Source organism: Cotesia glomerata, linkage group LG1, assembly GCF_020080835.1.
Source record: "Cotesia glomerata isolate CgM1 linkage group LG1, MPM_Cglom_v2.3, whole genome shotgun sequence".
Classification (NCBI taxonomy): domain Eukaryota; kingdom Metazoa; phylum Arthropoda; class Insecta; order Hymenoptera; family Braconidae; genus Cotesia; species Cotesia glomerata.
Genome location: NC_058158.1, coordinates 25,872,102 through 25,894,813, shown reverse-complemented (window position 1 = coordinate 25,894,813; position 22,712 = coordinate 25,872,102). Strand labels below are relative to the sequence as shown.

The 22,712-nt window shown below is 29.2% G+C and overlaps 1 protein-coding gene and 2 long non-coding RNA genes across 8 annotated transcripts in view; 1 reads left to right on the top strand and 2 right to left on the bottom strand.

The window, feature by feature from the left end:
* LOC123271743 (glutamate receptor ionotropic, kainate 1-like) overlaps window positions 1-22,712 on the top strand; it is a 188,438-nt gene that overhangs the window by 56,597 nt on the left and 109,129 nt on the right. For all 6 annotated transcript variants that reach the window (XM_044738155.1, XM_044738143.1, XM_044738180.1 and 3 more), the window contains exon 3: window positions 14,193-14,354. In XM_044738155.1, coding sequence (XP_044594090.1) covers window positions 14,193-14,354 — 162 coding nt within the window. The remainder of the gene's footprint in view (window positions 1-14,192; window positions 14,355-22,712) is intronic.
* LOC123272130 lies at window positions 4,636-6,272 on the bottom strand. The gene is made up of 3 exons (XR_006511034.1): window positions 6,241-6,272; window positions 5,865-6,148; window positions 4,636-5,248 (listed from the first exon to the last, which is right to left on the bottom strand). It is a non-coding gene; the product is annotated as an uncharacterized LOC123272130 (long non-coding RNA).
* Window positions 6,699-7,331, bottom strand: LOC123272136. Its single transcript, XR_006511035.1, has 2 exons — window positions 7,195-7,331; window positions 6,699-6,827 (listed from the first exon to the last, which is right to left on the bottom strand). It is a non-coding gene; the product is annotated as an uncharacterized LOC123272136 (long non-coding RNA).

Genomic DNA, 22,712 nt, shown 5'->3' with positions numbered 1-22,712 from the left:
ACGTACACAAAATCCATGTTATTAGTGCCACCACGTTGTTAAAATTAAACGAGTAAGTTTCTGAGCTTCCGCTTCTAAACTTTCTGCTATCAAACTTCAAGTGGATGTTACAGCTTCTTAAATATGTTGAGTAACTCCATGTATTGATAATTCAATAGGAAATCTTATGCGTTGAAGCATGTTGCTGTCAGTAGATAATAAATGAGAAAGTTAATAATATTTATTATTTATTTAGCCTCATTTTTTTTACTACGTTTTTTTTTGTAATAGTCGAAAAATAATTTGAATTGAAATAAAATCAATAGTTTGCATTTTTTTTAATTTTATTAAAAAATAAATACCTGTTTTAATAATTAAAAATTTATAAATAATAAAATAGAAGTTTAAATTTTTTATTAAGCTCATTTTTTTGCATTATAAAATAAATCGTCTCGTATGGCGAGTTTTTATTTCGCCGTAGGCTTTTTTTCATAGTCTCGCTATACTAATCTCAGCAAGTTGTCTTGACAAAACAAAAATTATAAAAGTATCTCCGCGCATTGCCACCGGCTGTGTGTCACCTGACAAACAAAAAAATAGTTATCTTTTTATATAACCCTCGACGTATGAAATGAATCGTAGAGTTGAAATTAAAAATTGCATATTAAATGTACTGTTTATAAATGCCAATTTAAATTTTCTCTGATCTCAAAAAAATATTTAAATTCGCAGATCTATCATCGTGCCGCTATGAATATATTAGTAAAAAGTGAAATAATACGACAGCTCTGTATAACAAAAAAAAAATTTTTTTCTCTGATGTTAAGATAACCTTTGTACAGTAATATTTTTAGACATTTTTTGTTAGGGGTGTATTGGCAACCCTCCAGCATTAAAAATACCCATTGTAAACAGCTGACTAACGATGATGCTATCCCTTTAACCACAGACCATTATAACGAAGCACTCTGTATATCGGGCTACAACCGATCAAAAGCATCTATCAGCAATTAGTAAATGAGTGCCTCAGTACCTGCACTTGACACCAAAGCTAACTGAAGATAAGACCCACCTAGACACTTACTTACTTCGAGTGCTTATTTATTGAAGGTATTCTCTAACGAACTTTCGAAACTATAATAAGATTTTAAATTACAGGACGGACATTTATTACACCTTTTATCATCATTAAATTTCTCAATTATTGAGTATCAAAAAGTACTTTACTTCAACGGATCAGTAATTTTGATCGGTTATAGATACATAACGGTGTTTCATCATTTATTGGATGATAATATTTTTGTTTATTTAATAAATTTTTCCGGGTAAAAAATTTAAATGATTCAATTGTGGTATATTATTGTTCTAATGTACGGTTTCATTGATAGGTTTTTAATTACCAATCGAAAGAAAATATTTCATAAGAAATTTTTCTTCCATAAGAATCTACAAAAAGTAGAAGAAAATTTTTTGTTTGAGTTTAAATCTTATAAGTTTTATACCAATGATCAAATTACTAATTATTTAATTACAATTAAACTCTATATAATACTAAGTTATGTTCAAGCAATATATAATGGCTGCGTTCAGGTTTACTAAGTTCTGAGCAGGGCTGACTTTATCTACCAAAAAAATTAATTTTAGACACACTTAAATAAATATACCTTGCATTGTTTTATTATAGATTTAAAAAAAAAATAATATAGTTATTTTAAGTTGTTGCTACAAGATATGCTCAAATCTGCTAAGAACTTAGTAAACTTGAACGCAGCCAATATATGTGTTGCAAACTATTCGTAACGTGATCGGCTGAAAGTAATTATAATCCGAACAAAAACAGTTTCACTGTAAAAAAGTCGCGCCAAGTCCACGTTCATAAGACTATTAGGAAAAAAAAAATTTTTTTTTCTTTACAAAAACATACAAAATAAAAAAATTAAAAAATCCAAGTAACCGATATGATTGTTTATGATTTTCGGAAATTAAAAAAAATTTTATTGTAAATTTAAAAATTAAAAAAAAAATTTTAGAACGTATTTAGTGTGCGTGGTTGCAAAATATTTTACTTTTAATGAAATTCGTAAAATCTATTTACTAGGACTTTAAAAAAATTGAAATACATAATGACGCACACCAAGTACGTTCTAAAATTTTTTTTTTTATTTTTAAATTTACAATAAAATTTTTTTTAATTTCCGAAAATCATAAACAATCATATCGGTTACTTGGATTTTAATTTTATTTTGTATGTTTTGTAAAGAAAAAAATTTTTTCCTAATAGTCTTATGAACGTGGACTTGGCGCGACTTTTTTACAGTGAAACTGTTTTTGTTCGGATTTTAGTATTTTTTGTAATTATAATGAAAATTTACAATTGATAACAACTTAAATCTCGTGTTGACTGCATTTTTTACTGCAAACTATCCCCTTGAAGCTACAGTTTATGTAGATGTAATTCCAGTGCACCCTGGCGGCCGTAAATGTAAGCTGTGAATTACTTTTTTTAACTGCAGTTGCTTATCTATAGGAGGATTACTACACATTTTTATTTTATCTAGTCTGTGGCGCTGACCTTTCTCCATCAAAAAAAAGTCAGGATCGAAATTTGTGAGCGAGCTATAGTATGTGCTGATAAAATTTAATAATTTCAAGTAAATAAATTGTTATAAGTGAATATAATTAATTAATACGGTGAAATAAATTATGAATTACTGTTATGATAAACAAATTGGGTAAAAAAAGTACCGTAGAATTAAATAAAATTTCGCAGCCTCAAAAAACCGTTCTGCTTACAGTAAACATAGTCGGTAGTCTGGCGCTCCGTTTACAACGGATTTGAATGGAACTTGGCGCCAGATTCTACCGAATCTGTGAATATACATAAACGACACAATAATATATCATGAGCATATAATGTATTGTATATACTTTAGTTAGTTTCATTCACTCATGCGGACTACATCTAAAGTAAACTTAAAGCAGCACTCGCATTGCACACGGTAATAAGAGGCGCTACATGTGAAACTTGATTATTTATTGAAAGAGCGCGGTTAATTTGAATACAACCGGAGTATATACGTATTTTATTCATCAAAATAAAATTCATTTTTAAAGTATGTGTTCTGATAAATTTTTTCCAAATAACAACTTTATCTTTCTATAAATTAATTGCCAAAAAATACATATATATATATATATATATATATATATATATATATATATATATATATATATATATATATATATATATATATATATATTAGACTGGGCCAAAAAATTAACTATTTTTTTTTTTTTTTTTTTGTATATCGAAAATATTATTTGGGATGACAAAAAAAAATGTTGTGAGAATTTGAGCCCTTAATATTTATATTAAGAGGTCTATCATCGCAACTTTTAATTTTTTTCCAGAACGGGTTTTGTCTCATAACTCCTAAACCATCGAGGTAAATGAAATAAACTTAGATGTTTTTTGAAGCAAATTTAATTGTCTACAAAAAAAGACTGATTGAAATTTTTCGTCAGATGAACCGTTTTCTTATAAACACGCCTTGAAAATTGATAAGATTTCAGAATTTTATTGTTTAACTTTGGAATTTTGTAATTCACTTAAAAATTATTATCCGGAAAAATTCAATAGAGATTCTTGAAGGGAATTTAATTTCCTACAAAAATGTCTCTTAACATTTTTAGCTAAATTCACTCCTTTGAAAGTTATTCAAAGTTAAAGTTGATGTCAAAATAAAATTCTGGTTTTTTCGCTGTAAATTTAATTTTTGAGCCCATTGAAAATTTTGATCTTTTATAGATAATAATTTTTATTTTATCAACAGAATTATGAAAAATTTGAAAAAATCATAATATATTTTTATTTATTGGCATTGAAAAGCTATTTTCTGCAGAAAATTGCATTTTCACTGTGTTTTGATAGTTTAAAAAATAACAATCATGTTGTTTTCTCATTGAAAATTATTTACTTTTTATTTAATACAAATTTATCTACGAGAATCCGCTTTGATTAACAACCTCCCCTTACTCCCCTTGTTTCATTTTTCGACATCAATCCACAGTACTACTTCTCATGAGATTACTCTCTCATTTTCTCAATAATTGCGTCGCTTAATACGAATGCTTAGCAGAAATTAATCATCAATGATATAGTACACATTCAATAAGAAACAAAATCAAATTACAGTCAACGCTCTCTGTATTTGATTCGCCCGTCCAGGACCATTCTCTGTACTTGACTCGTCCATAAGAGCTGTGTAAATTCGTCAAATACAGAGGAAAAATGTGGTCAAACACAGAGAGCGGTTAAAATACAGAGAGGTCCAATACAGAGAGCATCGACTGTATCATTCATAAAAAAATTTTATAGCACAAAAAATATCATTGTATGTATTTTAATCATTTATATTCTATAAGGAAAACAATATAAAACTTTAGTACATCTATAATTATATTTAACAATTAAAAAGACGGAATAATCATTCAATTAACGTACTTTTATTGCAATTAGGGAATTTTTTCCGATACTCACTAATAACTAGTAATAAATATTGGAGCTGTTCTTCGTCTTTAGTAAGGCATTGATTGTAATCTTCAATTAGCGCTACACCACGTTCCGCGACATCATTGACAACAGCCAAACTTCTTCACTTAAAAATTCATGTGGCAAGTCAAAGTCTTTTAAAATTGTTAACGATTCTGTTGAAATGAAGTCACTTACATCTTTGTGTAAAAATTCATGTAAGTTTTTGTAGTCAAATTCATATTTTCTGGCTTTAGTTTTTATAGGGTTCCGATTTTTCAAATTTTTTACCATTTTTTTCTTTACTTCCGGATCTACAGCATCGTCAAATAGAGAAATTATGGCTAATTTGTCACTTAAATACCACAAATGATCGCTCATTTTTTTTAAAGCTCCTTTTGATACAGATGAATTAATTTTATCATAGAGTATCAATTGTTGCATCAAAATTAAGTCATTATTTGCAGCTAAGATAGCAGAAGGTGAAGTGAACCAAGCTTTTATATAAATGACAATTATGAAAATACATACTTGGCGAATACTAGTTAATTCATGAGGGGTCAGCTTAAATTCTCCCCTAAAAATATATATTTTCAGGCAATAAATTACCTTCGACATCCAACGAGCATGACTCATCGCTCCTGGATGTTTAAAGGTGAAATTATCTTTTGGAATAACTCCTAAAAAAATTGACGATAACTCTAAAAATTCTCGGTAATCATTCCTCGGAAGATATTTCTGCAACAAATGAGTACGAATGAAAAAAACTGATTTTCTTAATCTAGAATTAATAATTAAAAATCGTTTTTGAATACTAAAAGAACAAGATTTCAATTAAAACAAAGTACAAAATTCGATCAATTTTAATTTAACATAAATTACGAGTTAAAGATAATCACGTATATTTTTGTCTATGTTTAAAATGAATTGTATTCGATCGACACCAGGAAATTACTATTAATTTAAGGTTTAAATTTTTCCATTACACAATTTTTTTTAAATTTACCGAAAGGAAAAATTTCTTTTGAAAAATATGGGGCATTCTAGTGACAAGACATTGATATGTTGGAAATTTTCAACAATTTCATTTCTTTGCAGAAGAAATCAAAATTTTTCGCACAGTAACTTTTTTGTTGGAAAATAGTTTAACTGATTAAAAAAATAAAAAAACAAAAATACAATTTTAGATAGATAACTTGAGAATTTTCATTCAGAATTGTTTTTTTCCAAATGTAGAAAACTTCTTTCAATTATTTGCATTTTCTTAAAAAAAAATTTTTTCTCTCAGTGTATAGTGAAAAAGAAAGTTGTTTTTGAGTGCTTTTGTGAATGATATTATGTAACTAAAACATACCAGCGAATAACTTTCAATAAAATCCAATGTTTCGTCTTTTTTCTCTGATAGTACTTTAGCAACAATAGGATCATTAATTCCTGCACTGTATTTTGATTTATCTATCTTGTTCCAATTATTTTTGAATCTACCAAAAGTTGAAACATTTGGGCCATTTTGCGTTGGCCAGTATACTTCAAAAACACCTTTAATGAGTAGTTCAATGACGTGATGACGACATGGCAACCAAATGAGCTTTCGCCCTAAAAGATTCTCTAGTTCTACGCCAGCGCCACGATGAATGCCTATTTAATAATAGAATCATTAATGAATTAAAAACAAACATGAAAAATAAAATCTCTCAATTCTAAATACTTTGTTAATAGTATTGATTTACCTGTATTTGTATATGCAGTATCAAAAGCACACCGCTTTGACATAATCACTGACACCCCAATGCTTCAAAGTTGAGTTTACTGCTGAAGCTTGCTCAATTCCAGTTCCTGCTCCAATTTTTGGAATGCCTAATAATTGTTCAGCGCCAGACGATGTCAGAAGAATTGGGAGTCTATCTACAACATCTGCGCCAACAATATCGCTTAACAATTTACCATCCCAATGAACTACGTAATTATCATTGAACTTTAAGTCTTTTTTTAACCCTTCAGCTATTTCTTTTCGAAGAAGTATACGATTTCGTTGGATAGTTTTATAGCTTAAATTAACATTCCGAAGATCTATTCCAACGCTCTGTAAGGTAGCTGCCAAAATATATGTAGCATTTCTGTTGCTAACATTTGCACGATCAAGCGCAGCTGCTAAATTTGGAGTGATAATGTTTATTTTTGGTATTTGTTTCAGACAACAATTCTGTTTCAAAATCGGAAACATTTGAAATTTGACTGATAGTTGACTGCGACGATGTTAGTAACTCTTGACTAGGTGTAATTTCATTATTATTATTATCATTAACCAAATCTATTTCTGAAAAGTATTTTGATATTATTTACAAGAAAAATGTGATCAAAGTATAACAAGATTACATAATATTTAGTTATCAATTAGTTATGCTGAGCATAAAATTACACAGAAAAAAACTTCTTGCACCAAGAAAATTTTAAGGAAGACAAAAGTTATTTTGGAGCAAAATAAATTTTCTGGGGTCAAGAAACTTTGACTTCATTAAAGAAATTTTTAATCTTCCTTAATATTTTCTTGAGCCAAGATAATTTACCTTCTAGTCAAGAATTTTTTTTTCTGTATACGGTTACGGGAACAGAATAAATTGCAATTATTTTTTCAGTTATTAATTTTATTAAATCAAGTATTATTGTAAATACCAAATATCTACCTATCTCATCGGTTTCCATAATTTCAACATATTTTCTCGAAGTTTCTGGTGAACTGGAGTTATCAGAAATTTCTGGTTGATTCAATAGTTTCTGAGCCGAAAAGTTGTTGATCTCTCCATTCAAACTTCTTAGACCGTTTTTTTCCAGCGATATTAAATAACTGTTGAATTTTTTGTTCAAAACTCACTTCTTTTTGTTTTTGAGCTTGTGATTTTATTCTTTTCTTATTGCACTGCAATAATTGCCATTTTTTGAAAAACTCAAGTATTTTGTTAATCGTATTTCGAAGCCCGGAGGTTAAAATTTGTAAATTTTTCCAACAATCTTGAACTATATTTGCAGTTTTTTTTGCACTTTCATTGACTTTTAGATGAAGAACTTTGTGATGATAAAAAAATAATAATAAAACTTCTTTTATAGTGGGAAGTTTACGACCATTAATTTTAGCTATTGGAACACCAATCAAATTAATTTTTTCGGTTGTCATATTGATACAGTTCTTTGATATTATTCAATTATATTTACGTAATCAAAAATCACAACAAATAAAGAGAGTCAGGTTGTAATAAAAATTGTAACAACACTAGAAATTAGACACACAACTCACAACACGAATACTGAGATTAAAAGCGACGCTCGATCCACAATTAACAATGAAGAAAGATGCTACAGTTATCTAAAAAACATAACCTCTCTATTTGTAGAACAATGGAATGTAAGAAATACCGAAAGTGAAGGTCGAACTAGGGGTCTTTTTTTTAGAAATGGTGATAGATGAATAAAAACATCGTGGCGCTATATAATACGATACTAATAATTAATAATATTGTTTTGAGGTTATGTTCAATCGGTTGGCTTTGTATTAAGCGACGCAATTATTGAGAAAATGAGAGAGTAATCTCATGAGATGTAGTACTGTGGATTGATGTCGAAAAATGAAACAAGGGGAGTAAGGGAGGTTGTTAATCAAAGCGGATTCTCGTAGATAAATTTGTATTAAATAAAAAGTAAATAATTTTCAATGAGAAAACAACATGATTGTTATTTTTTAAACTATCAAAACACAGTGAAAATGCAATTTTCTGCAGAAAATAGCTTTTCAATGCCAATAAATAAAAATATATTATGATTTTTTCAAATTTTTCATAATTCTGTTGATAAAATAAAAATTATTATCTATAAAAGATCAAAATTTTCAATGGGCTCAAAAAAATTAAATTTACAGCGAAAAAAACCAGAATTTTATTTTGACATCAACTTTAACTTTGAATAACTTTCAAAGGAGTGAATTTAGCTAAAAATGTTAAGAGACATTTTTTGTAGGAAATTAAATTCCCTTCAAGAATCTCTATTGAATTTTTTCCGGATACTAATTTTTAAGTGAATTACAAAATTCCAAAGTTAAACAATAAAATTCTGAAATCTTATCAATTTTCAAGGCGTGTTTATAAGAAAACGGTTCATCTGACGAAAAATTTCAATCAGTCTTTTTTTGTAGACAATTAAATTTGCTTCAAAAAACATCTAAGTTTATTTCATTTACCTCGATGGTTTAGGAGTTATGAGACAAAAACCCGTTCCGGAAAAAAAAATTAAAAGTTGCGATGATAGACCTCTTAATATAAATATTAAGGGCTCAAATTCTCACAACATTTTTTTTTTGTCATCCCAAATAATATTTTCGATATACAAAAAAAAAAAAAAAATAGTTAATTTTTTTGGCCCAGTCTAATATATATATTAAAATTACCAGGAAAATAATAAAGAAAAAAACCTTATTATTATAAGTAAATACCAATGCAATTATTTTTTATTTCATTAAAATTTTATTAGAAAAATCCAAAACGGATTAAATTTAGCAAAAAATATAATAATTTTATTCTTATTGTTAATTTTTAGCACATGTTCGGATGGAGTAAGTAGTGGGGTTGTAGGGTCCCTATATTATTTTAAGTACTATATTACATTAGGGTGCTTCATTTGAGACGACTATTTTTTTTTCTCACTCCATTGACGAAATATTGTTCTGAACATAGAAAAAAAAATTCTCACCAAGGGATAGTTCTTAATTTCAATTTTAAGTACTCGCTGGATGAATTTAAAGTTTTCCCATATAATTAACCCGTTGAAATAATTTTTTTTGCTTAAATTATCTATAGCATAGCGACATTTCATGATATTCATTTGACCATGGGCAGAAGTTGTAGAGGAATCCTTCCTCTTTAAAAGCTCTGACAGCTTATTTCCAATTTATGAGTTACCTCGCCAGTAAAAAAATTGTACATTCGATTTTTGCTCAAAAGTCGTGGTTTTTTGATTTTTTCTCCTAAACTATTGATCTGATACCTAAATTACAAAGGACCTTTTTTGTAAAGAATTCAATTTTCTATAAGATAGATTGATAGCTGAACCCTTTCAATAAATTTCCTCTGAGATAAATTTCATTAATTACAAGAAAACAATAAATGACACTATTTTATCGTAATTTTTATACTTTTTAATAAAACAACAATTGATAAAAAAAATTATAACATTGTATATTTTTATAATCAAATATTGTGATATCGTTATAATGCCTAAATTTTTAAAATTTTTAATTGTCTGACAAATATTCTAATAAATATAGTTGTTACATAGAATATATCCAAAATATATGATCATACATAATTCCGGCACACAAAAAAAAGTGGTATGTACTTTGGATTACACCTACCTATCGAAATGAATATTGACCCATTGAATCCGAATTTCAAGTCCGTTTGACCCGGTAACCCTCCAATTTTGAGCATAATGCAAAAAACCCCAAAAAAATGCATAAAACTGCAGTCACGGCGATGAAAAAACTCTTGTGGACCCGGATCAAGTATAATTCTTTTGTATTTTAATTTACTGAATCTAAATCTGAACGTTAATTAGCCCAGTGCCCCGTTAACGTTTAAAAATTAAAAAAATCTCAAAAAACCAAAAAAATTGGGAAAATTGCAGTTACAAATTTGAAAAAAAAAACCTGTAAAACACGATTAAATACTATTCTTGTATATTTCAAAGAAAGAAATAAAAAAGAGAATAACAAACGGAAGAAAAATTTACGGCGTAGATCGTTTGAGAACAAAAGAGTTCGATTTCAATGAAGAACAGTTTGAAATTCGAGAAAATCGTTCTCTTTATTCTAGTTATACGTCATTTTTTATAGATATTAAAATTTTTTATATTTTCAGAATCTTAATTTATATTTTATGCGTAAAAAAACACAAAAAAAATATTTAATCATGTTTTATAGATTTTTTCTCATATTTATAGCTGCGATTTTCCCGATTTTTTTGGTTTATTGAGATTTTTTTTAATTTTAAAACGTTAACGGGGCAAGAAAACTTCAGATTCAAATTCAGTGGAACAAAATACATGAAAATCATACTCAATCTGAGTCCAAAAAAATTTTTATCTCTATAACTTCAATTTTTCATGATTTATTGCAATTTTTTTGGGTTTTTCGTTTTTTATTTCAAATTTGGTCGGTTCAGCAGGCTAATTAACGTTCAGATTTAGTTTCATTAAATTGGAATACATAAAAATCATACTTGATCCGGGTCCACAAGAATTTTTTCATCGCTGTGACTGCAGTTTTATGCATTTTTTTGGGGTTTTTTGCATTATGCTCAAAATTGGAGGGTTACCGGGTCAAACGGACTTGAAATTCGGATTCAGTGGGTCAATATTCATTTCGATAGGTAGGTGCAATCCAAAGTACATACCACTTTTTTTTGTGTGCCGGAGTTATGTATGATCATATATTTTGGATATATTCTATGTAACAACTATATTTATTAGAATATTTGTCAGACAATTAAAAATTTTAAAAATTTAGGCATTATAACGATATCATAATATTTGATTATAAAAATATACAATGTTATAATTTTTTTTATCAACTGTTGTTTTATTAAAAAGTATAAAAATTACGATAAAATAGTGTCATTTATTGTTTTCTTGTAATTAATGAAATTTATCTCAGAGGCAATTTATTGAAAGGGTTCAGCTATCAATCTATCTTATAGAAAATTGAATTCTTTACAAAAAAGGTCTTTCCAATTTAGGTGTCAGATCAATAGTTTAGGAGAAAAAATAAAAAAACCACGACTTTTGAGCAAAAATCGAATGCACAATTTTTTACTGGCGAAGTAACTCATAAATTGGAAATAAGCTGTCAGAGCTTTTAAAGAGGAAGAATTCCTCTACAACTTCTGCCCATGGTCAAATGAATATCATGAAATGTCGCTATGCTATAGATAATTTAAGCAAAAAAAAAATTATTTTAACGGGTTAATTATAGGGGAAAACTTTAAATTTATCCAGCGAGTACTTAAAATTGAAATTAAGAACTATCCCTTGGTGAGAATTTTTTTTTCTATGTTCAGAACAATATTTCGTCAATGGAGTGAGAAAAAAAAAATAGTCGTCTCAAATGAAGCACCCTAATATTACATATATTACTACTTACGGAAAGTATTTATAATTTTTTCTAATAGGTGAGGCTATCATGAAGTTTTTTTTTCTCTTGAAATATTAGAATTTTATTATTTAGCATAACATTTATTAATTTTTATACATATATTATTCATAAAAAAAATAGTTCATCATGTATGAAAATGAAATTAGCAGACATCTGACAATTTTAATCATTTAAAGAATTATAACAAAAAAATTAAAATAAAATTAGATCTTTTCGAAAAACGATAAATGCACTTTTTGGAAATTAAAAGAAAAATTTTACATGCAGAAAATTTTTTTGAAAAACTATAAGTGCAATTTTTGGAAATATTTTTTTTGTTCTAATTTAATTAATGAAAAAAAAAAAAAAAAAAAAAAAATTTAAGCGACTGCTGATTTCAGTATTATCATCACATTATCAATAATTTTCAAATAAAACGATTAAAAATTAAAAATTAAAAATGAGTTGACAACAAATTAAATTAAAGGCTGGATTCTAGGAGTCGAATACGTTGTCACGTGGTGAATTTGAAAAATATATATCGGTCATTCCATGTCAAATCGACCAATAGTTGGAATCGACCCCTTTCGATTTGGATAAATTTTGGTTAGAAGTTTTCTTTTATCATATATAATTTAGCATGATATAATTTGTTATTTGTCTTTTTTTTACTTCATTTGTAGTTGTTGACGCCACTTATCGTCTTATTAACATGGGAATAATTTGTAATTTGAGATTGAGAACCATTAATGTGCAGAAATTTGTAAGTAAATAAGTATTCGAAAGAACGAAAAGAAATTGATATTCTCATGAAATTATTTCCGATTTTTATTGAAAATTAATATCTGTTTGAGTTATAAGAAGTTAAAAACTGTAATTGAAGTGAAGAAACGGACAAAATATATCATGCGTTAAAAAAATAAAAAATTATATCTTGCGTTAAGGATGACTTCAAGATTATGTCCAAAAAATAAAAAAAAGTTGAAATTAATTTATTATTTAATATTTCCACGTCATGCATTCAATTTTTAAATGCTCAAAATTACAACATTATGTATCTGCATAACTTTACCTTATTTAGAAGTGGCAGAAAAAAAAAAAAAAATTTTTTTTTGAAAAAAAAAAACACTTTTCCAAAAATTTCAGGATCTTTTAAGATCAGTGCAAGATATTATACAAAAAAAATTGACCCGAAATTTTAATGGAGGTGCCCCAAGTATCCCCTTTCAAACAAACGAAAGCTCATTCCTGTATCTATAATACACTGTTAAAAATTTTTGTAAAATTACAATCATATTACAAAACGAACAATAAGTAAAATTACAAATCAGTGTATAGCAATACGAAATAAAATACAATTCATGTAATTTTCCAATACCTGTCAGGAAATCTATTAAGATGTATTGTAATTTTACAATCTTCATGTATAAACCTAACACGCATTGTAATATTACAGAACCGTTCGTCAATTTTTAAGAAAAAGCTTTTTAATTTTGCAAACATTATTTGTGATCTGATTCGGCATAATTGTATGTAAAATCACACAAAAAAATATTGTAATTTATATTACAATAATTTCATAAAAAATTTAAAAAGCTTTTTTTTATCTTTACAATTTTCCTTGTAAAATTACAAAGTGCAATGTAATGTTATCAGACAATTTTAATTATATTACACGAATTGTAATTCTACTTCACTATTTTCCAATTTTAAAAACAATACTTTTCAGTTTTACGAAAGTGAGACTGATGTATCAAAAAACAACAATGTCTTTCATATTTAAAAAAAAAAAAAGTTTTCTAGATTTGGGAAAAATAATTGTGGATGAAAATTTGCAAGTTGTCGATCTAAAATTTTTTTTTTTCAAATTAATTTCTTGTCACAATAATGCTTATTTTTTTCAAAAGAAATTTTTTCTCTCAGTGTACTCAATAAGTATTCATAAAAAAAATTCTGGTTTTAATTAACAAGGCTGATCTGATTAAATGATAAAGTCAGTACTTAATATTATCGCTTAAATGTAATTGTTTTTAAAATAGCGTGATAAAAAATATTGATCTCTTTCTGAACTCCTTCAGGGTCTTATAAATAAAGTATCATTTTTATCACGAAAATGAATCGCGTTTCTTATTATAAGATTGTGACAAATGTATTTTATTTATGATAAAGTCACGAGTATTGTGTAAGCATTAATAAATACGTGACTATCAAATTAAGCGAAAAGTTTGTTATTTAGATTAACTCTAATAGTGTGGTTCTTTCTACTACATATTGCAGTTTTCAATTCACCAAGGTGCAGTTGAAGTACAACAGGATTTATGTCCGCTATGTTGAGAGTAATCACTGGGTTTATTCGAGTTATTTGTGACTTACGTTAATGAGCTATTAATTATTGTTAAAATAATTACTGTTTTGTGAAGAACGTGGAATTAAAATATTTAAAAGTGCAGGTTCCTAAGACTGATAAAATGATAAAAATAAAATAACGAGTATTTAAATTATTCACAGGTGCAATCTTCACTCATGACCAAAAGGACAGCAGCACAGAGCTCGCCTTCAAATATGCCGTTTACAAAATCAACAAAGAGAAAATTATTCTACCAAAAACAAATCTGATTTACGATATTCAGTATGTACCAAAAGATGACTCTTTCCATGCATCAAAGAAGGGTAAATATTTTTTTACAACATTATATTTTTTTTTAATACTAAGTATATATATTAATGGGATTCAACAGTCATTTAAAATTTACATACTGTTTTCTTTTACTAGACTATTGTTACACTAAGCTGTCCTCAAAAAAGATAAACATTATATTATAGAAAAATAATCTTGATAAATTACAGTTATAATAAACAGTTTTTATTTGGTTTTTAACCCGCAATAACTCTTAACGTAAGCATGAATTTCTCACTTACTTTATTATAATCCAGAGCTCTTGCTTGGGGTATTCCAGAAAGCCCATGGAGTCCTTGCTTCAAGGAAAATTTATCGATATACCGTATAATCTACCTGGATAACAGGGTACTAGCTGCGGCTACGCAATAGCTTTACCTCACGTTCATCTTCAGTTATACTATGCTCACCCTGCCTAGTAGTGTACAACAATGTACTCGATATCAACTATTTATAAACCATTAATATAATATCAACACTCAGGATGCAATATTAAAGCTTAGTGATGATGTTCGCGCAAGCATGGACTGTTCGATGGTCACGGTCGCGGTGTTTTTTGACTTTAGTAAAGCATTTGACTCGGTTGTGTTTGATATTCTGATCTACAAGTTAAGAGCGTTGGGTTTTGACGATATAGCAGTCAGCTGGGTAGTCTCATATTTGAAGGGTCGGTCTCAAACAGTGCGTGTAGACAGTATTGGAATTTCTACATGGAACAATACAGTAATTGGGGTTCCGCAAGGCAGTGTTCTTGGTCCGCTGCTATACTCGATTTACGTTGCCAACCTTGGTGGTATTCTGAAACGCTGTAAGCATCTGTTGTTTTGTCGAAACCTCGTCAAAGCGCCGAGATTTCGTGCTTCAGTTTTTTAAATTTTGTTTTTAATTATTAGTGTAGATGGATAGGAATTTTAAATAAATTACACTCGATGTTTGGGACAACAGGAAGAAATTTATTGTCCCAGAGGAAGAAAAATCTGATAATCAGATAAAAACCTCCTCGATGATAATTACAAGAATTAAATGTGTGTGAATGTGTAATTGTTGTTTAGTCAGGATAGGACCTGAGCTATTGTTATTTCGTCAGGATAGGGCCTGAGCTATTGTTATTTAGTCAGGATATGACCTGAGCTAGTGTTATTTCGTCAGGATATGACCTGAGCTATAAGAATAATAAACTATCTCTTGGTGAGAATAGTTTAATGCGTATTGCCAAATGTAGGCGAATACTGATGACTCTTCTGGAGAGTGCTGTTAAATTGTATGTGTGTGAGAGAGAAAATATCACAGCCAAGGAGGCACGATCAAAACCACGGGCCGTCAATACCCAAAAACGTGAGAGAGAGCTCGGATGTATGGCGTTAGTCCGGATTACGTGTAATTTCTATAAAATTGTGTTTTACCGAAAAAAATTGAATTCAAATTGAATTCATGAATATGATCGCTCTCTCTCTCAACAGATATAGATGTAATTGTATAGTACACGGAAAAAAATTAACTGTCGCTGCAACAGGAGGTAGTCATGTTGCAGCAACAGGAAAAAATCCTGTTGCAGCAACAGGATTTTCCTGCAGCTGCAACATGAATGCCCCTGTTGCAGCAACAGGATTTTCCTGTAGCTGCAACAGGAGGCAGCCATGTTGCAGCAACAGGATAAAGTCCTGTTGCAGCAGCAGGATTACTACTGTTATTGCGACTTAATAGTAAAATATAGTTGGGTCATTCCATGTCAAATTGACCTACAGTTGGAATTGACCCCTTTTGATTTGGATAAATTTTGATCAGAAATTTTCTTTTATCATATAACGAACTTCTGCCAGACAAAAAAAAAAAATTAAAAAATTATATTCAAAAGATATGCAAATTCAAAATTTCGCTATTTTTTCAGTTTTTTAATTTTGTTTTTGGGATGTCTCGAACGTTATTATAGATACGGGAATGGTCTTTCGTTTGTTTGAAAAGGGACACTTGGAGCTATTGAAAAAAAAATATATTTTGGAAAAAAATTTTGAAAAATGCCGAATTTGTCAAATTTTAAATTTTTGAAAATCGTCAAAAATCTCAATTGACATTAAAATTTTGGCTCAATTTTTTTTTGTATAGTACCTTGTACTGATTTTAAAAGATCCTGAAATTTTTAGAACGGTGTGCGTTTTTTTTTAAACATCAATTTTTGAATTTCAAAAAAAAATTTTTTGTTTTTTGCAACTTTTTAAATAAGGTAAAGTTAAGCAGATACATAGTATTGTAATTTTGAGCATTAAAAAATTAAACGCACGACGTGGAAATATTAAATAATAAAATAATTTTAACTTTTTTTTATTTTTTTTGAAGTAATCTTACAGTCAGGCTTTACGCATGATATAATTGTTATTCGTCGTTTTTTTACTTCATTTAAATTTTTCGACGCCATTTATCGTCTTTTTTAGATGGAAATGATTTGAAACTTGAGATTGAGCAACATTAATGTGCAGAAATTTTAAGTAAACAAGTATGACAGAGAAATATCAGACTTCAAGGCAAGATGAATGCCTGTGTGCGCTTCATTTTCAACATTTCACGGTTTGAACATGTAACGCCTTATTACAGTGATTTGCACTGGCTATCACTCAAGTCCAAGCGTGAGTTCTTTCAATCGTGCTTAATCTATAAAGCTTTTTATTTACATCAAAAACCGTTAATCCGGCAGAACTTATTATATGCTTTAGAACCACGGTTTCGTAGAGGTGATGTTCGACAGGACTACTTAGTACTACCTAGCTGTCGCACGACGAAATATGACAAATCATTTATTGTCTCTGCAATCAGAGTTTGGAACGGGCTACCAGTGCAATGTACGTCGGCGCTAACATTTGTGGAATTTCGCAGATCTACCTATAATTACTTTTTAAGTGTGGATATGTCCGTAAGTCTGTATGTATGTGTGTGTTTTTTTTTTTTTTTTTTGGAGGGGGAATTTTTTTTTGCGGATTCCAGGCATAGCTGTTTCGCCTGGATATGTGAAGACTCGACGCAGCGTCATACTAAAACTCGACGCTAACGCCCCTACTCACTAAACCCTAAACCCCTTTTCTTCTTTCCTCTAATCCCTCATGGGAACCGCCGTCAGGCATTACTTTGTGAGGGGAGGAACTAGCTACTGCTTTTCCTTGTTCCTTGTGGTGGCTAAGATGTTAACTACCTTCCTTCTATCTTCTGATATTTGCTCTTCTTCTTTCGGTGGAACTCAAGTCTTTGAGGACTTCTGTTACAAACGTGTTGGTAGCGTTCCAGGCAGCTTCTGATAACAACATTGCTTCCACTAGTGTGTGTGTGTGTGTGTGTGTGTGTGTGTGTGTGTGTGTGTGTGTGTGTGTGTGTGTGTGTGTGTGTGTGACCCTCTCATAACTTTTGAACGGCTTGACCGATTTAATCGCGGTTGGTGGCATTTGAAAGGGCTTGACCAAATTTAGATTTTGAATACTATTTGGACCGATTCGAACTAATAGATTTTGAGAAATTTAAAAAAAACTACAAAAAAAAATTTTTGAAATGTGGTTTTTTTGGAATTACTTTCAAATGGCGTCACCGATCAATTCTAAAATCTGATCAGCTCTTAAGATAAAAAAAACTACGTCGATTACCGCAAGCCCGATCGAAATCGGTTGATTCGTTCGTGAGTTATCGTTGTCGAAAGAAAACGGAAAAAAGTGTTTTTTCGGAATTACTTCGAAATTCCTGGCTCGATCGATTTAAACTTGATAACTTTTCATGGAGCTTCAAAAACTGCGTGAATGCTGCAACCGCGTGAAAATCGGTTCATTCATTCAAAAGTTATTGCTTTTTGAAAATTCAAAAAATTGTGTTTTATCAAACTGCTATTAAAGTTTTGAGCTCGAAGATCTCAAATTGACAGAAAAATCATATTTTTGAGCTCGAAGAGCTCAAAAACGTAATGTGTAGTTTTGAACGCTTAAGTACAAAATGAGCAGGAAGTTGCAGGGATGGCCTTTAGGGTCAACCGTCATCCTAATTTTTTTTTTTTGAAAAGATAGTTGTTACTTAATTTAAACTCAACAGAACACAAAATTTAAACAAGTCCAAAAATTATAACAAAAAATTGGATAAGATAACATTACTTATAGTGTAATTCATTAATTATTACACGGAAAAAAAAATTTCGTTCTGGGAACCAAATTGTAGAGTTACCATAACTATACACAGTTTACTGTTTGCTATAGAGTTACAGTAACAAAATTTTATTTACTTCTGATAACTAAATGTTGTTGAGTTCTCAGAGCTCAACGGGATAGTTCTGAGAGACCAACGGTATAGTTGAGAGAGCTTTACGTTGCGCAGTAGTGGAGTGCGCTGACATATTTCATATCCTTCCAAATTGACAAACATAATTACTTTGTTACTTATCCCTATTATTAAAAATATATGAGGACAACTAAATTTCCAGTTTATTCATTTAAGGAAATAGGTTTTTTTTTTGTCAAATTGAATTTCGTTAGAACAGTTTTGTATTTAAAGTTTTTCAAGGTTCATTTGCACTGACTGTTAATTTAATTTATTAGTTTAATATATTGTGATATTAAGTAATAAGTTATCGGAATACATTAAAAAGACCCCATTTAACACAAAATAAAATTTGTTTTCGTTTATTTATCTTTTCTTGACGACCATATTTTTATTTTACAAATAATTTTTATTTGTAATATAAGTTCTATTATTATTTTATTTCTATCATAATATTCATAATACTATTCTTATTTGTCATATACAATTATTGCTGGCAATATAAATTCGTTCTGCCGCATTTATTTATTAAATTATCAATGCTAAATCGTAAAAAAATTATTAAGCAGACTGCCAAAATTTGTTGAATCCCGGAAAAAATAAACCTGGAAAAATAGACCTTGAAAAAATTTTAGTCATGAAAAATTCATATTATTTCAGATTTATTAAATTTCTATTATTATTATAATTTTTATTTCATATTAATTTTAATGAAATAATATGAATTTTTCTTAATTTAAAAATTTTTTTCGGGTCTATTTTTTCCGATTACCAAATTTGTTATAGTCTTAGAACAATCCTGTAGAGTTATGAGAGGTAAATAACGTTTAGCTCTCAGAGCTCAACGATGTAGAGTTACAGGAGCCAAACGGTATTGTTACCATAAGAATACGTTAATAACCTACTGGAACTTTTTACAACTAACTAACTACTATAGAATTCCTATAGCAAAATTTTTTTCTCCGTGTATGATTTAGAAAAATACGTTTAACAGTTTTAAAGGGGGATCTACTCAGAGGGAATATTTTTGGTAACCGAAAAAAACAATTCCGACTGTTGAAATCAAAAAACACTGTAAAAAATTTTTTGGACTCGGTGTGGTGTAAATGATTCGGTGTTAAAATTTTCAACATGAACGGTGTGAAAATCACACTGTGTAATGTTAAATTTGAACGGTGTGAATCCTAAATTTTACACCACCAAGCGTGTAAATGTATTTCCTGAAAATTTCTCATTAATTAATTTGATTGTTTAGTTTCAGACTTGTACGATATTAAATTATAAATATAAACATGTAGAAATAAATATTTAAAAGTATGTTTTTTTTTTATTATATTATGCTATTTTACGAAGTAAAATCATTCCAACGTAAATCTTAATATCATTGGAAAGTCTGCAACAAGAATGTTAATATTCAAGTTGTTAAAAATTTATCTAATTATACGGTGGATTCTATATTAGAGGCTATTGATAAAAATGCGAATGTTTATAGTGCTAAATATATTTTTATATATTTTTAAAGATATAAGCTCATCCAATGTTACACTCATCAAGAATCTTCATTTGAGTACCCACATCAATTTTTCATATATTTATATCTATCTATCTATCTATCTATCTATATAAATAAAAATAAAATGCCGCATGTATGTCCACGCATCACTTGAGAACGGCTGGACCGATTGGGCTAATTTTTTTTTGTTGTCTTCAGAATTTTCAGGAGAAGGTTTGTATGTAAAAAAATTTTCAAAAAATCCTCCCCCAAAGAGGATTGCGGGGGCGTTAACAATGAATAATTCCCGTTTTTAAACTATGGATCCTATAGACCCTAAATTTGGTAGGAATCTTCTGTGAGGGATATAGAAATAATATATGGACGAATTTCATGATAGCTTACTCCACAGGGGGTTGCGGGGGCAGATATTAACAATGAAAATTTTTAATTTTCAAACTATAGATCCTACAGACGGCAAATTTAGTTGGAGTCTTCCATATGTGGTGCGGAAATGTTTTAAGAGCGGATTTTACAGCAACCCACCCTAATAAAGATTACGGGGGTGGGTGTTAGAATGTTAAATTTCTATCTCCAAACTGTAACTTTCTGCAGACTCTAAATTTGGTAGGAATCTTCGTGTATAATTTTAAGTTCAGCTAAGAATGGATTTTATCAAATTCTAACCCCAAAAGGGATTACGGGGACGTCAGCAATGAAAAACTATCCTTTCCAAACAATAGTTTCTATAGACTCGAAGTTTTGTAAGTATCTTTTATTTATAATGTAGAAATCATCTCGAATAGGATCTTATGAAATTCCTCCCTCATATAAGAGCGCGGGGGTATTAATTATCAAAAAATTCATATTCTTCAAATATCAGTTCCTACAGATATAAAATTTGATAAAATCTCAAGAGAAACAGGAAATTTTGGAAGTTCAGGGAAGGTTTAAACGGAGAAAAATATAAATAATAAACAACAGAAAATACTAAAAACGACAATTTAGTTTTCCAATACACAATCTTCTGAGCTGAGTAATAAGATCTGATCTCTTTGGGTCCGTTCCTAGCTGTGAAGTGAGGTCCGATCTTTTTGGTCTGTTTTGTTTTCAGAAATAAAAAAAAGTGTCAGTTAGTTGTTAAAAGAAATAAATTAATTTCAAGCCAATTAATAAAATCTATCATCAGTTTGTCAGTGCGCAAGAAATTTTTTATTGTTATTGTTTCAAAATATCAAGGAGAAGACGACCTGACAAAAGTCTGATAAAAGTTTCAAAGAACACTATTTTTTGAACTTTCGAAGTGCAATAACTCTTGAATGAATTAACGAATAATCGAAACTTTTATCAGACTTTTGACTTGAAGAGCTCAAAAACCTCATAAGTGCAATTTTAAGCACTTAGATATGGAATTAGCGGAAGTTGCAGGGATGGCCTTTAGAGTTAACCGTTTTTCAGATTTTTTTGTGATAAATGAGCGTTATAAGACGTGCACTTTTCTGATTTTCCAAACATATCTTTCCCTCCGTGTAGAGTAATAAATTGATAATTCCGTGAAACTTTTTAAAAATTTAATTCATTAAACTCGGGTCATGATTTTCTTATAGTAAATGAAATAAAGAAGAAAAAAATTTGATACATGAGTAATTTTTTTTTTAGCTTTATGAAAATGTTAGCGCATCAGAACCAATTTTACATATAAAAATAATTTTTAAGACAGTAACAAATTGATTTGTATCAGTTTAATACTTGAATAATCAAAATTTTATACATTTAGAAGTTTACGCCTGAATAACTTTAGAACGGCTGTCTTTATGATAAAAGTGTAAGAGACCTTTTTTGTAGAGCGTTGAATTCTCTACAAGAATATGCTATGGACTTATTTATATGAGGTGCGTATGCCGAGCTAGAAAAATAAACAAAAAAAAGAATTTTTTTTCCTATGTTATTTAAATGGGAAATGAAAAATGAGGGACAGACACCTCTAAATATTAATATTAAGAGCTCCGCTTTGAACAGGCTTCTGTTCTCACCTTCATGCAAGTTTTCAGCCTGTTTTTTCGTTGAAAAAAAAAAAGTCGCCTAAAATTGAAACACCCTAATAAATATATGAAAAAATGATGTGGGTACTTAAATGAAGATTCTTGATGAGTGTAACATCGAGATGAGCTTATATCTTTAGAAACGTCAATAGTTAAAAAAGTACAGTGCAATTCAACAAAAGTCATCATTCAAGAAACCAAAATTTTATTTATTTATAGTTCACAAGTCACGGCAGTCACATAGAGACTGCAAGGCTGCTAGTAATAGTTATTAAATTTTCAAAGTTATAAATAATAACACGGAATAGTGTAAAACAGTAAATTACACCGGGTTAAATTTACGCGAGTCAAAATTTCACACGGCGGAAATTTTACACCGACATTTCACACTTACACGGCGGTGTAAAAGTCCCTGGGTCCAACTTTACACCGAAATTTTTTACAGTGTATGTCGTAAAGATAAGCACTGCATAAATAAAAGTGAGAATCCCAATAAGATTAAATAAATAGAAAAAAAAATATTCGATAGTAATAAT